General features: G+C 62.9%; 1 protein-coding gene, 1 long non-coding RNA gene and 2 other non-coding genes across 6 annotated transcripts; 1 reads left to right on the top strand and 3 right to left on the bottom strand.

The window, feature by feature from the left end:
• The first annotated feature begins 751 nt into the window (after positions 1-751).
• Positions 752-9,859, top strand: DIPK1B (divergent protein kinase domain 1B). The gene is made up of 5 exons (XM_063082603.1): positions 752-814; positions 4,440-4,574; positions 7,824-7,931; positions 8,022-8,198; positions 8,943-9,859. Exons 1-5 carry the CDS (start codon positions 752-754, stop codon positions 9,753-9,755), a joined length of 1,296 nt encoding a protein of 431 aa, XP_062938673.1. The 3' UTR covers positions 9,756-9,859.
• Positions 9,860-10,697: 838 nt separating this feature from the next.
• Positions 10,698-14,210, bottom strand: LOC134366015 (uncharacterized). Of its 3 annotated transcripts, none has more exons than XR_010022230.1 (4): positions 14,167-14,210; positions 13,409-13,460; positions 12,248-12,332; positions 10,698-11,293 (listed from the first exon to the last, which is right to left on the bottom strand). It is a non-coding gene; the product is annotated as an uncharacterized LOC134366015 (long non-coding RNA). The 3 variants fall into 3 exon arrangements; XR_010022229.1 differs by lacking the exon at positions 14,167-14,210 and adding an exon at positions 13,992-14,154; XR_010022231.1 differs by lacking the exon at positions 14,167-14,210 and adding an exon at positions 13,997-14,154.
• On the bottom strand, positions 12,023-12,162 carry LOC134366265 (small nucleolar RNA SNORA43). Its single transcript, XR_010022258.1, has one exon. It is a non-coding gene; the product is annotated as a small nucleolar RNA SNORA43 (small nucleolar RNA).
• LOC134366270 (small nucleolar RNA SNORA17) lies at positions 13,121-13,252 on the bottom strand. The gene has a single exon (XR_010022261.1). It is a non-coding gene; the product is annotated as a small nucleolar RNA SNORA17 (small nucleolar RNA).
• Positions 14,211-14,825: the final 615 nt, after the last annotated feature.

The following is a 14,825-nucleotide window of genomic DNA, read 5'->3' as shown; positions in this document are numbered from 1 at the left end:
GCGCGGCGGGGGCCGCCGGGGACGGGGCACGTGGGGCGCAGGGTGCAGGTCGGGGGCGCGGGAGGCGGGGGCGCGAGGCGTGGAGGACGCGGGGGACGCGGGGCGCGGCGGGGGCCGCCGGGGACGGGGCACGTGGGGCGCAGGGTGCAGGTCGGGGGCGCGGGAGGCGGGGGCGCGAGGCGTGGAGGACGCGGGGGGGCGCGGGGCGCGGCGGGGGCCGCCGGGGACGGGGCACGTGGGGCGCAGGGTGCAGGTCGGGGGCGCGGGAGGCGGGGGGCGCGAGGCGCGGGCGGGCGCTCTCCGGAGGCTGCAGTGCGGCCCCCGCGTCCCCTGCGGCCCCAGAAGAGAGACGCCGGGCCAGGGACAGACCCTGTCGGCTGGGCAGGTCGTTTCCCGGGGTGGGGTCCCTCGGCGTCCCGACAGCGGCGGCGGCTGCGCGACCGCCACTCCGCCAACGTCGCCAGCACCGGCAGGACCGCGCGGTCGGGAGGCGCCGTGGCCGCGCGCGCGGCCGTCCCCGGCACAACGAGCGGCCCGTGCCCGCGCGGCGCGCCCCCTCCCCGGCCCGCGCCCCGCCCCCGCGCGCCCCCGCCCCGCGCCGCCGTCGGCCGTCAGAGGCGCGCGCTCTCGCCTTCGCGCGGGGCCGGGCGCGCGGCCGCATGGCGAGGCGGCGGCGGCCGCTGCGGGCCGGGCCGGGCCGGGGCTGAGGCCGAGCCGCGCCGCGGGGCGCGCAGCCGGGCCGGCGCCCACCATGCGGCGGCTGCGGCGCCTGGCGCCCCTGGCGCTCCTCCGCCCCTTCCCCAAGGGCCTGCAGGTAGGCGCGCGCGGGCCCCCGCCTGCCTCTCGGGCCGCGGGCGGTGTCCAGCCCCGGGTGGCTGGGGGCGCGTAGAGAGCACTGGGGTTCCGGGGAGGGACGTCGGTGGGTGAGGGGAGGGTCCGGACGCCGCGGATGCTGCTGCTGGCAGCCCTGGCCCCCGCCCTCCGCAGGCTCGACTCTGCTCCCCCAGGCCCAGAAACCACGCAAGAGCCCTTTTCTCCTTTCTCTACCTGGGAAATAAGGCTCGTTTTCCTGCTGTAGAAAACTTGGGACACATAGCAACGCCCTAGGAAGGACGTAACCTCCCCCCTGGGTCATGCCCTTAGCCAGCCAGAGCCCAGAGACCGTGCACAGAACCCCTAGTGACCTTGACCAAGTGTCCGCCCCCTCCAGGGGCCTGGCTCCCATCTGCTGCTGGGAACCCTCCACCTTCTGCTTTGAGGAGATCCCAGACAGGCCTCCATCAGCCTCACATCATCTGGGCCCCACCCCCTGACTGGGATGATCCCCCAGGCCCTCCAGGCCTCCAGCCACCTGCAGAAAGGAGCCAGCCCTGGTCAGACCTGCCCATACCTCCCCGGCCTCCCTGGGCGGTCCTGGGCCCAGGGCAGGAGGATCCCTCCCAGGGTCTTGCCCTTGGCTCAAGGCCTGGCCTCAGCTCCCCTAACAGGAAAAGGGTGGGGAGCCTGGAAACTTACAGGTTGCATTGAGACCCTCTGCACCCTGACATTCTGCCTACCTCGGGCTGTGTGGTGGTCCCAGCCCAGCCCTGGGCAAGGTGGGAGCTGAGGGGTCTGAGGACCACCCCCTACACCAGGAGGTGGGGTGTGCACCGGCCCCCAGCCCTGAGGGAAAGGCCTTGACCAGGCTGCTGGGGCCCAGACCTTGGGCGTTGGCCCTCTGAGCTGGACCCTGGAATGGCAGGATGGGTGGGTTTTGGCCGGCTCCCAGCGGGGCTGGCTCAGAGGGAGAGCCCTCGTCTGAGGCCAGCCCTGCCCCTAGTAGTGCGGGCATTCATTTTGAGCCTCGGTTTCCCAGCCTTGAAGCACCCTTCTGGGTTGGTGGTGAGGGGCGTCCAACCCATGGTCAAGGCATTGTTGTGCTCTTCCTGTCCCCTGAGCAACCCTCCCCACCCTCCAAGTGGCTCCTCCAGGAGCTGGCCCCCTCCTGCCCTTTCACAGCCCAGCCCAGGTCTGGGGGGGTGGGTGTCCTCCAGACCCAGGCCTTGCCAGTCTGCCCCCCACCTCTGGGAGCCCCGGAGAGCAGCTGCTGGAGATCCACTGAGGAGTGAGACCCACCTTCTCCCTGGGACCCGCAGCGGGGTCAGGGACCACTCCTAGGGAGGTGCCTGAGTAAGGTAAAGACATGGGGGAATCACGCAGCATGAGCCAGGTAGGAACGGGGTCACTGGAGAGGAACAACCCTTTCTGAGGCCGGGAGCCTGAGGGTCTGGCTGGGGATGAGCAGTGCCTGGACTGGGCCCCAGCAGGCAGGCCCCTAAATCTGGGTCATTTTTTCCAACCCTAGTCATCCCCTGGGTCCAGCACAGGCTACAGCCTGCCCTCCTCTGGCTGTGCCCGCAGGACCCCCAGCCCGTGTGAAAACCTCCCACTCGGCACTGCCTCTGGGCATGTCTGCCTTAGCCTGAAGACTTCCAACCCTGACCTGCCAAAACAACACCCCCTCTATCTCCCCGACCCCCCTCTCTGCTTTCCTGTTTTTTGTTTTGGACAAATCTGACGGAAACAGATGCAGTGTGCCAGGACCAGTGGGCCGGAGTGCCTTCCCTTGGCCCGAGGGCCCCCAGGGCCCCCAGGCGAGCTCCAGGGGGTCCTCCCACTGCAGCCCCTCCTGGGGGTGGCCGCTCAGTGGGTAGGTGCCAGGGAAGCACAAGGGGGTTCCACCTCTCCTGGGAGAACCATAAAAATGACCCCAGCTGCCCTGGCTGGGTCTTGTCCTCCCTCGGTGAGGAACCACTGGCCCCATTTCATGGAAGGGGCTCCTGCCGCAGCCCCCGTGCTGACCAGGACCGAGCAGCAATGGAGCCCACGGCTTCTGACTGCTGCTCGGCCACATGGCTGGTGTGGCATGTGGCCAGGAGGTCCCAGGAGGGGTCTCTGGCTAGGCCCTGGTTGGCAGCCTCTCCCGGGCAGCTAGTGGACATGGGGTGTTTGGTGCCAGCAGTGGGGCCTCGTCCTCTGGAGCCTATCCCTTTTCCCTCAGCTGTGGGTCAAGGACGTCCAAGACCCTGCATGGAACAAGCCACCCGATAATGAAGTCCCCTCTGCTGGCCGTTCCTGGACAGCAGCCCTCAGCCTGCGATTTGCCAGGGTGGGGAAGGGAGGTGGCACCCAGCTCTCACCCTTGGAAACCTGGCTTGATATGCTGGAGGGAGACAGTGCCCCCAGCACCCAAGCCAGGGTATCTGGAACCTTCACAGGCCATGATTCCACTTGCCAGCTGGGGAAATCAAGGCAGACAACAACAGTGACCCAAAACCTCCATCAAAACACAGTCACCAGGCTCACCCCAGACACCTGGGCAGGGCCCCAGGCCGTGTGGCCAGGGCTGTTGCTTTTCTTTTTTAATTGTGGTAAAATAAACATAACATGAAATTTACCATTTTAGCCATTTTTAAGTGCACATTCAGGGACATTCGCACTGTTGTGCAACCGTCACCACCGTCCATCTCCAGAACTTTTCATCTTCCCAAACTGAAACTCTGTCCCCGTGAAACACAGCACCCCAGCCCCTGGCACCCACCCCTCTACCTTCTGTCTCTATGGATTTGACTGCTCGAGGGACCTCGTAGAAGTGGAATCCTACAGAACTTGTCCTTTTGTGACTGGCTTGTTTCACTTAGCATGACGTCCTCAAGGTCCATCCGTGTTGTGGCGTCTGTCAGAGCTCCCTTCCCTCTTTGGGCTGAGTGGCACTCCGCGGCACGGCCAGAACACGCTGTGTCTATTCATCCAGCCGTCCACGGACCCATGGGCGGCTCCCAGCTCCAGCTGTTGTGAGCGGCGCTGCTGTGGACAGGGGTGTACACGCCTGCGTCTCTTATGGGCTCCCGGGATGTGGCTGAGTTGGGGCCTTGGAGCCCTGTCCTCTAGACCAGCAGCCTTCAAACCCAGTTCTCCCTGCTGGCCCTGGTCCAGCTGGAACTTTCTACTGATCCGCAGTGGGTGGCACAGATGAGGGTGGTGCTGCAGGGGGAGAGGGCACTGCCGACCTGTGCAGAGGTGAAAATGTCAGGAAGCCAGGGTGAGACAGGAGGGAAAAAAGCAGGAAAAGCGTCTTTATTCAGCACAGTAAAGAGTTGGCCACCCTATGTTCCATCATTTTGGAGTTTGTTTTTACCTGCCCATGAAATTTAAAAGTCCAGGGCGCAGTGGGGAGCGCCCAGCTGGCTTCAGACCCTAGTGTGCCTGCTTGGAGGAGAGGGGTCAGGAGGGGGCCACTGAACTGGGGGTGGCTCTGGAAGCTGGAGGCAGGCCAGGCCCTGACAGCGCCGGTGGGTCCCGATGCCCCTCCTCTGTGAGATGGGGTCAAAGCTCCCCTGTAATGGGGGCCATGTGACAGGGCCTTGTGGCTCTCCCTCAAGCAGCTCCCTCCCCCACAGGGTCGGCTCCCAGGCCTCAGGGTCAAGTGCGTCCTCCTGGTGTGGCTGGGCGTCTGTGCAGGCAGCTGGATGGCCTACCTGCGTTACTCGTCCCACTCAGAGCTCTGCCGCGGCCATGTCTGCCAGGTGGTCATCGTAAGTGTTGCCTCGGGCAGGGGGCCTTGGTAGGGCCCCCTTTTTGGCTAAGGTATTGGGGCACCAGGCCCATGGGCCGCTTACAGATTTGGCACAAGGCTGCAAAGCTCCTCTGGCTGGTGTGGAGGGTCGGGGGTCAAGGGGAGGAACAGGGCATGGGGAGGTCCAGGGAGGCTGCCACAGGTGCCCAGGGGAGCGTGAGTGGCCTGACCCAGCGGGTGGCTGGGGATGGATGGACAGGGCCGGCCCCAGAGATGTTTGAGAGGGAGGATATTTTAGCAAGGAGACTGGAACGGGTGGGTGTTCTCATTGCCCCAGCCTGGAGGAGCCCCATGTGCATGCCTCGGTGGCCTTGAGGGCGCTTCCTGGGGCCAGGGTCCACCAAAGGAGGCTGCAGCGCTGGTCTTCTAGAGCCTTCTCCCCTGGGAGACGGCGGGTGAGGATGAGCGTGTGAGCTAGCCTGCGTGAGCGTGCACGGGAGCCAGCATGTGCACACACGTGTGCTCACCCAGGCGACGCCCTGCTTCTCTCCATGCCTGTGCCAGGCTGCGGGGAGAGGTCATGCCTGTTCCATTTTCCTGGCAAACCCCAGACTCGCCTGGAGCCGGGCAGACCCCCCATGGACACCTGGAACCCCCCCCACTCCCTGCCTGGCCTGACTGGGAGGGTGGGAGGCCTAGAGAGGCCAATGACAATGGTTCCAATGCCAGCACTCCACCAGGGACAGGCCTGGGAGGCAGGCGAGGAGGCACCGGCCCTGCAGCAGCAGCAGAAACTCCGGGGGTGTCGAACAAGAGCGGGGGCCGCAGATGCGGCTGCCATTTTCCTGCTGCCCTGGCTCTTCTGCCCAGCGGGGGTTTCTCTGGGCTGCCCAGACCCTTCCCAGAGGTCACTGCCAAAGCCAGCTCTCCTGAAGCCTGTCTTTGGGGGTTGTGGGGACATCTCCTTTCCAGATGAGGCTCCCTCCACAACTGCCCCGCCTGGGGCCATTAGGTATCTCATGGGGCCATTAGGTATCTCAGAGAAGTTTCTGAAGCTTGTCCAAGGCCACACAGTGAGGAGGGGGAGGGGCAGTGGCAGGGGTCACACAGTCTCTGGTGCTAGCAGGGCTCTCAGCGGCCAGGAGCTGCACACTGAATCCCCCCATGGCGCATTCTGCAGATGGGGAAGCAGGCTGGTGGTGAGGGGACTTGCCCCGGAAATGTGATGGCCGCAGGAGCCCTGAGGAAGGCTGACCACGCTGCCCGCCTCAGCTCCTGTGGACGCCCCCACCCCAGCGCTGCTGAAGTGCAGGGAAGGTGTCCCAGGACAGTGGGGGCAGGGTCCCATCTGCCTCTTCCAACCGCTGTCCCTGACTGGAGCCGTGGCCCAAAGCCTGGCTGCGGGCCCTGTGGCCAGCAGGCTCCTGTGTCCCCAGAAGCAGAGCAGCCTCCTGTGGCTCCTGCTCCGCTCCGCCCCGCAAACCCTGCAGTTCTGCGGGGTTCAGGGCTTGGAGCAGAAGTCCCGTAACTAGTGTTGACTTGTGGGGGGTCAGAGCAGGCCCCGGTGGTGAAGCGCCTGCCTGCAGGGTGGAGGAATGGGCGCGCGCATGGTTTTTCTGTTTCCCTTGTCTATCTTGATGAAGAGCCGTAGTTTTCACGCCACCACGGGACAGACGCCTCCTCCACAGTTCACGTGGCTGGGTCTGCGACCTCTGGTTGGCTCAACCTCCTTTTCATCCCCCTCCTCAGTGTCTGGGAGGCCCTGAGGCCCCCTCCCCACCTCGGATGGCAGGGTGTTCTGCACACCCCTCCCACTCCTTCCTCCAAGCCTGGCTCCTACGGGGCCCGGGCTCCATGGTAACCAGTGATGCACATGCAGGAATTCACCCCAGTGCTCCCCCAGAGGGAAGTGCCCAAGTCACTTTCCGGCTCCCTGCCTTCCTGCTGGGGCTGGGGCCCAGAACCCCGGGATTCAAGGAATGGCGAGGCTCTGTCTAGAGCTGGGGGTGGGTGCCAAGGAGGGGGTGGCAGCTAGTCCCTGAGCCTGATTTAATTACCACTGAAGTGTCTCCCTGTGCATCTGGCTAATGAGGTGGCCTGGAGCAGGCCTGGCAGGAGGGATGGGGCTGGGAGTAACTGAGGGCCCCAGGGCACTGTTTTCTGAGCCAACGGTGACAGTCTTGATAAGTCTGTGAGCATGTCCCCAACCCCCCACCCTCCCGGCGCCTTAAGGGGCTGAGAGTAATTTCCCCATTGCACAGACAGGCGGAGCTGGGGGAGCAGCAGGCGGGCTCCATCGCCCCTCACCGCAGCCTCTGTATGTGGGGACGCCCTGAGGGCTATTGGTGGCAGCGAGTCCTGTCCTGGGCGGCATCAGGGCCTGCTCTCCTGCTTCCGCCCACCGGGAAGGGCTGGGCTATGGCGGAGAGAGACCCCAGCCAGGGAGAAGCAGAAGCCGCAGGGCACGCCGTGCTGACAAGAAGCTCGGCCTCAGGAGCTGTCCTGGGAGCCCCCAGTGAGTTGGGGTTCCAGCACCAGAGCAACCTGCCCTGACGGAAATGAAGGGCTGGACGGGGCGTTCACAGCATGCCTTTCTCGGGGGCCACATTAAGTTCTGAGCAAATGCCCCATTGGCCCATTCAGAGGAAACACCAGGAGAGCACCACCGCGGGGCAGGAGCAGGGCCTCTGGGCGCTCGTCTCTAGCCACTGCTCGTTTGGGTGTGACGTGCTACTGCAAATGCCCAGGCTGCAGCCTTGGTGGCAGCATTCCCCTGTGGGAGCCAGGACGGGGGCGGGGAGACAGGTGGCTTGGCAGGGTTGCTGCTGGCAGCAGACTGGCCCATGCTACAGCCACCAACTGCATGTGCCAGGGCTGGGTGCTGCCTCTGGGAGAGGCTGCAGTGAGCGGAAGGCCACTGTCATCTGGGCTGCTGGGCCCACCAGTGTGGCTCAGGGACTGGTATGGGCCGGAGGCTGCTGGGTACCAGTTCCCATAGTATGGGGGCTTCTAATCAAGAAAAGGGCTGTGGCTAAGAACCAGGGCATGGCGGGTGCTGGGGCAGACTGGCAGATGCGATGGGGGCTTCAGCCCCAAATGCCCACCCTGGTGGCCACCTTGCTTCCCTGTTGGTCCCCCCCTGCAGGGGTCCCTGGAGGAGTGGGTGGGGGCTGGGCCTCGGGTCCATGAGAGGGCCTCAGTGGGGGTTGAGCGGGTGTGACTTGGAGCCCGCGCCCCCTGGGCCCCACCCTGGCACCTCTCTCCTCAGTGTGACCAGTACCGCAAGGGCATCATTTCGGGCTCCATCTGCCAGGACCTGTGCGAGCGGCACAGGGTGGAGTGGGGAGCCTGCCTCTCGACGGCCCCGGGTCAGCAGGTATGCCCGCGGCAGGGCAGGGCCTGGGGCTGATGCTGCCCATGCGCTGGGAGGGGACTTCTGCACGAGGATCCCTGTGGCCCCATCCAGGTGTACAGCGGGCTCTGGCAGGACAAGGCGGTGACTATTAAGTGTGGCATCGAGGGGGCCCTGAACTCCAAGGCCCGGTCAGATTTGGGCCCCCGACGGGAGCTGGTGCTGTTTGACAAGCCCACCAGGGGCACCTCGATTAAGGAGTTCCGGGAGATGACCTTCAGCTTCCTCAAGGTCAGGCTGCTCCCCGGGGGGCGGGGTGGGGTCTGTCTGCTGTCATGCGGAGTCCGCGCCCAGGGATGTGCACGCAGGGCAGCAGTTGTGGTCCCCGGCGCAGAGGTGTGGACAGGCCTGAGTGGACCCTGGGGCAGACCTTCCATCCCCCAACTCTGGGCAGGAGGCAGGCCGGGAAGGGGTCTCTCCAGGGTGGATGGGGGCCTGTGCTGGCACAGCCAAGGCACTGAAGTAGGGGGACGGTGCTCAGAGCCAAGGACCTTGCAGACCCAGTGTGGCAGGAGCCGAGGACAGGCCAGGAGGTAGAGACTCAGGGACGGAGTGATCCATCCCCCCAGGCACCAGCCAGCACCAGCCGCCTCTGCTCTGATTCTAATCCCCAGAGCTCTGTGGCTTCTCTGCACCCAGGTGTGCACCCTCCAGGCTCCCGGGAGGTGGGGAGGCTGGACAGGCAGAGGCTGGCAGTAGGAGCACAGGCCCGAGCAGAGGCTAGGGAAGGTGAGGAGTGCAGCAGGGCCTCCCATCCCTGGTTGTCCCCTCCATCCGTGCAGCTGAAGGCTGGGATCCCCCAACCTGGCAGCTTCACTGTGCCCACAGCCAGCCCTGCCAGGCACATTGGCATCCCAAGGGTCCAGGATGACCAGGTCAAGGCCTGGCATTCTGCCAACTGAGCAATTCACCGTGAGGTCATGCTCCTATGGCTCCAAAATGACTTGGGCTTTTTCCTTTGGTCCTAAATGCCAGGCAAACCTGGGAGACCTGCCTTCCCTGCCGGCTCTGGTTGGCCAGGTCCTGTATATGGCTGACTTCAACAAAGATGGCAGGGTGTCCCTGGCGGAGGCCAAGTCCGTGTGGGCCCTGCTGCAGCGCAATGAGTTCCTGCTGCTGCTGTCCCTGCGGGAGAAGGAGCATGCTTCCAGGCTCCTGGGCTACTGCGGGGACCTCTACCTCACCGAAGGCGCCCCCCATAGCTCCTGGCCAGGGGCCGTGCTGCCACCCCTCCTGCGCCCGCTGCTGCCCCCCGCCTTCCACAGGGCCCTCCAGCAGTGGTTTGGGCCCGCGTGGCCCTGGCGGGCCAAGATCGCCATTGGCTTGCTGGAGTTCGTGGAGGAACTCTTTCACGGCTCTTATGGGACCTTCTACATGTGTGAGACCACACTGGCCAACGTGGGCTACACGGCCACCTATGACTTCAAGATGGCGGACCTGCAGCAGGTGGCGCCTGAGGCTGCCGTGCGCCGCTTCCTGCAGGGCCGCCACTGCGAGAACAGTGCTGACTGCACCTATGGGCACGACTGCAGGGCCCCGTGCGACAGGCTCATACGGCAGTGCAAGGGTGACCTCATCCGCCCCAACCTGGCCAAGGTGTGCGAGCTGCTGCGGGACTACCTGCTGCCTGGCGCCCCTGGCGCTCTCCGCGAGGAGCTGGGCCAGCAGCTGCGCACCTGCAGCACGCTGAGCGGGCTGGCCAGCCAGGTGGAGGCGCACCACTCACTGGTGCTCAGCCACCTCAAGACCCTGCTCTGGAAAGAGATCTCCAACACCAAGTACTCCTGATGGCCCCCCCAGCCCTCCCTCCGCTCCCTCCTGGACACCAGGAACTGGGGTGGGGGCCGAGGTTCCAGCAGCCCAGGGCAGCAGCTGTCACCCTCCTGTCCCTCGAGGTGACCCCACTGCAAAGTCCCACCCCCAGCGTTCAGGACTCTCTGGGTTCAACAAGTTGCAGACAGGTGGGACCCTCTGGGCTGAAACAGGAAAGGCAGGAGGGGGAGAGTTCCTGGAGCCCAACCATGGAGGGCTGGCCGAGGGGCCCACCCGGGCCCAGGTGGGTTTTGAACATGATGTAAATAAATAGCTTTTATGTAGTTTGCAGTGTCTGGAGTGCTACTCCTGAGCGCCCACTGATGCTGCACGTGGCTTCCTCACCACACTGCGGACCGCCGCCTGCCCCTGCAGCCCGGGCATTTGGGCTGAGGCAGTCCTCGGGTTGATGCCCACTACGCCCTGCATTTGTGGGGAGACAGCCCTCAGGTGGTCAGAGGTGGGGTCTGTCCCAGAGCCCTTGCCTGACCTCTCCTCGAACTTCTGAAGCTGTGTTGTGTCAGGGCAACCAACCAGGACACAAGGGTCCCGGAAGTTGACTCTTCCTCATCTTTGGGTTCTAAAGCACCCCTGCGTTACAGCACGGTTTCCAATAAAGATCACCGAAGGACCAAGGAAAAGGGTGTTCTAGTAGCAAGTGGCAAAACACAGACTTACACATGTGTAAAAGCTAAATTTTGTCCTAGAATGCCTGCTGCACAAACCAGCAGCCCAAAGCTGGTTCTCATCATCTAGGAGCAGCCAGTGCTGCAGCACCAGTCTCCCCACGACCCCTGCTGCCCTGGGAAGCCCAGGCCAGGGGAGGGTCCCAGCAGTGGGCACCCCCTTCCCCCACGGACCCAGCACACTGAGAATAAAGCTGAAGTCAAGACACAGCCTACTCAGTTTACTGAGCATTCAGTTTATTCCCAAGTTTTGCCAACACAAGAAATGTCCTTGAAGAAAAGTGCACTGAATAGATCTTTCAATTCACTTTGACACCTTTTGTTAAAACTTCAACTGCAGTTCCAGCTGCAATTCCAGAACGTCAGCTGTCACATGCGTATTTTTAGTGCTAATTCTTAAACTTCATCCAATATTTTAAAATAACCTTTTTCCCATTATTGGGAGAAAAAACCCAAACCAAGATAATCCAAATACAGTAAAAAGTATAGTTTAGGATCTCTGGCAGGGAAAAACTGCCAAAACATATTTACCATCAGAATACAGTAGCAGAACCACCTAAGAATCACGATAACCCAGCTGCCAAGAGCTCACGGAGTCCTTCCATCGTTGGGGAAGGACTGTCCCTAGCTGCAGCACAGACTGGTGCCTGGCTAGAGGCCCAGGCTGTGGGTGGGCCTTGGAGCTGAGGCTGCACACACACCAGGCGCTCGGTGCACCTGAGATGGCAGCAGCAGCCACATGTGTGATGCCAGGTCCCAGGCATCCGCACTTCATCCGACTGGCTGCACGGCACAGAGCTAGGCCCACATCCTTCCCGGCCTCTGCATCTGAAAAAGGAACAAGATTGGTGGAGCAAACCATTGGGTCTTGCCAAAACTGATATTTAAATTGAAAGTTATGTTTCTTTTTCCCAGCACAGTTCTGTTGTGGCGCTGGCCTGCGCACTGAAACACCTGCAGCGGTGTCCTTGGCCTCCACCCACCAATGACTGGAGCATGCCCCATTCCCAATTTTATGAAGACAAAGTACCTTCAGATACTGCCATGCACCTGGGAGGGGTGCGGAAGTCACCCCTGGCTGAGAACCACCAGTCCACATGGCCACATTGACCCACAGGACAAAGCAGCAGTGTGGTTGGTGTCACTCCACTCCTCGTTCTGCATGTCTCAAGGGTCTTCATGCACAGGTTGTCCTGGGCAAGGCGGCTGACCCCCCACCCCTCAGAGTAACAGAGCTGGACGGGACAGGTGGTTTACACCACTGCGGCGGTCCGGTCTTCCCGCAGACACACCTACAGGATCCTCACCCTGGGAAGGAGACCCTCCCTGGCTAACCCCACTGAACCCAAAGCTCACCACATGCCAAGTGCTTCATACACTCACGTCGCACAGTCCTCGCGACAAGCCCTGTTCTACAAGGTAGAGACACTGAGCACCCAACAGCAGTGCCTCACCCAGGTTCCTGGCCAAGCCAGAAAGCAAGCCCAGCGCACACGCTGCCACTCAAGTGCACAGACCAAAGCAAAACCACCACCCCTGCCTCGGTGAGGGCCTGAGACATGTGAGGCTGCAGACATGCTTAGTGCTCGCCGGCCTCAGAACACTGAGCGTAGACAGAGCCACTTCCTCTCTGCCCCGATGTCACAGGCACAGCAGAGTGGCTGTGTCCGTGGTGCTGGCTGGCAGTCCAGGACAGCATCGGCAGGGCAGCCACTCACACCCAGCCAGCAGCCAGGGCAGGCGGGGAGGACAAGTGCCTCCCCACAGGGACGCACCTCTTACCTTGACCTGAGCTGAGGCTGCAAGGGCCGCGCGTTCTGGCCAACGCTCACGCTGGGTCTTCTCCGCTTGACAGTCACCTTCCTTCCTGTATTAAACAAGAATGCTTGGCACGGGATCAAGAGTGCCGTTAAGTTGGCTACTATACTATTGACAGAACTGAACAACAGGAACCCGAGCCCTTGATGAAGTGTGCAGGGCGAGCCAGCACCCAACGTGACACTTCACGCTTCCTAGTGCTCATTCTCAAACCAAGAAATGAAGGTGCTACCGCTAAGGGGCCCCTGCTCCACAGTCACCTTTCACGCCCCCAACTGCAGCCCAAAGTAAGGATGAAGTTCTTAGGCTGCTTGTCCTGGCACCCAGACCATCCTGGGGCGGCCAAGAAGGTCCTCTCTAGAGACATCTGCACCTGCCTGACCACCCTCTCCCAGAGTTACTAGTAAGGGCAGACAGATCCCCAAAGCAAGAGAAGGAGCAAGAAGGTGACGCGCAGGAAAACACAGGATGCCCTGGGATTGTGCAGCTGTCCCTGTCACCTAAATCCTGCAACTCTACTTCCAGAAAGTTTCTGGCTACACAATCCATAAAGTGTGTTTGAATAAAGGGCAGGGTAGGTACCCACGAATACTGCCTAACACCTTAACAGATCTTTTCACCCTGTGCAAGACATAAGTAACACGCTTGTTTCCTAGAACCGGCTTTTAAAGGTTATTGCATTTTATGATTTTTCCACACACTGACCTAACAAACTTACCTCCTCCTGCTGTGACAATGCAGGGCCGTCAGACCACTCCAGCCACGAAAGCACTGAAGTTTTACACGACAGGCTTCAGGCTGTCGGCAAACACACACTGCCACACTAGAGCACTGTCAGGTGTCAGACTACTAATCATTCAGACGTTCACAGATCAGAACGCTGAGCGTAGACGTAGCCTCGCTTCTCTCTGCCACCTAATGACACAAGTGTGACACAGCAGCCACACCTGCAACGCCTCTAGGGGCAGCACGTGTTGAAGGTGAAATCACTCAAGCTTTTATTCTCCTGGAGGAGGCTCACTACGAGGGGATGGAGGGGTGACGGGTCCCCAGTCACTTGGGATGTCACTGGAAGGAGCTGATTTTGCAAACAAGTCATACCTGGGGGAGTCTGTTTCAACTTACCCAAGACTCCAGCATCCCCTTACAGGTGCTCAGGCTCCAGCGGACAAACCCCCTAGAAGAAAGCAACCCGCATTTCATACAAATGCCGGCACTGCACAAAGGCTGTACTTTGCCGCATCCGGTCTCCAGGGAGACAGACAAAAGATGGGTCCCCACAGCCAGTAAGCTCTTGGCTGCAAGGGCCATTCCAGAAAAATCCAACCCACGTCACTGTCTCCCCTCCCCGCGCCTTCATTTGGGGTGTGTGGAAGTTCAGGTCACAGTGCAGGGCACTGAAATACAGCGCGACACTGGCTGCTGCAGTCCGCCGCCGGCACCACCGCCACGCGGCCCAGCGGCTGCCCCGCCAGGAGGGCCCTTCCGTACGCAGCAGGTTCACGCTCACTTTTGGAAGGAGCCCAGCAAATGGCAGTCAGTTAAAAACATTGCCCAGAAACACGAAGGGACTTGCTAAGAGCCTCAGCCTTAGGCAGCAGCTGCCGAAGGCTCGTCCCCTCGGAGTCCCAACGCAACGCGGCCGGGGACGACCTGGGGGGCTGCCTTTCCGTAACGCCCAGGCCCCATCGGACCACCGCCGTCTCACCGGACCTCCCGGGCTGGGACGGCTCCCTTCCCTCGGCCGCACCGCGGGGGCCCGCTCCCCATCCCGTGGTCCACAGAGCGGGGCCCCCAACCCAGCCGGGCCGCGCTCCATCTGCAGCCAGGGGTTTGCGGGGGAGTCAGGAGGGCGGAAGGTCGAGGTCCAGAGAGCCACGCACACGCACACGCAGCTCGCCCGCCGCCGCCGCCGCCGGAGAGGACGCCCAGGGACGCGCCGCGCCTTTTATAGCGCGTACGGCGGCCCACGAGGGCCAGTCCGTGCCTCCCCGCGCGCGCCGCCGCCGCAGCGCCTCCTGGTGGGCCCAGCCCGCGCCGCCCCCTCCCCGGCCCCGCCGTCGGTGGGACCGCGCGGTGCAGACCCCAGCGGGCCCTGCCCCGGGGGCTGAGCGGACGGGCCACGGAGGCACTCGGCGGTGGGTGCGCACGAGCCCCGGGCGCGCGTCTTGCGTTGCCGCCCTCCCGGACGCCCCCTGGGGCTCCCCGCCCCCGCCGGCCCACGGCGGCGCCCTCCCACTGGCTGTGACGCGTTGCTAACCCTTGCACGTGGAAGCCTCTGAGGCGGGTCAGGAGAGACCCGCCGTGAATTCATTAGCGCGGATGCTTCCCGTGAGCCGTCGGGGGTTCGTCTTGGCTAAGGGACTCCCACGGGGTGCTCTGTGACTGAGCCCTGTCTGGGGACACGATGGGGGGTGCACCCGGCTCTGCTGCCCAATAGGGGGCCTTGTCCAGGTGTCTGCCGTGGACTCGGGTGCACATCAGGTGCTTAACGAGTCCTGAGGCTGCCGAAGCGTCCTGGGCACACAGGGGTGGCCCGTGG

Source organism: Cynocephalus volans, chromosome 17, assembly GCF_027409185.1.
Source record: "Cynocephalus volans isolate mCynVol1 chromosome 17, mCynVol1.pri, whole genome shotgun sequence".
Classification (NCBI taxonomy): domain Eukaryota; kingdom Metazoa; phylum Chordata; class Mammalia; order Dermoptera; family Cynocephalidae; genus Cynocephalus; species Cynocephalus volans.
The sequence above is the reverse complement of the archived record's forward strand: the minus strand, read 5'-3'. Positions and strand labels throughout refer to the sequence as shown.

Bases quoted from the DNA above. Each gene is read 5' to 3' on its own strand.
- DIPK1B (XM_063082603.1), top strand. From the start codon at position 752: ATGCGGCGGCTGCGGCGCCTGGCGCCCCTGGCGCTCCTCCGCCCCTTC. The intron at 7,932-8,021 runs GTATGCCCGCGG...GGCCCCATCCAG, and splicing joins CGACGGCCCCGGGTCAGCAG to GTGTACAGCGGGCTCTGGCA. The intron at 8,199-8,942 runs GTCAGGCTGCTC...CCTAAATGCCAG, and splicing joins TGACCTTCAGCTTCCTCAAG to GCAAACCTGGGAGACCTGCC.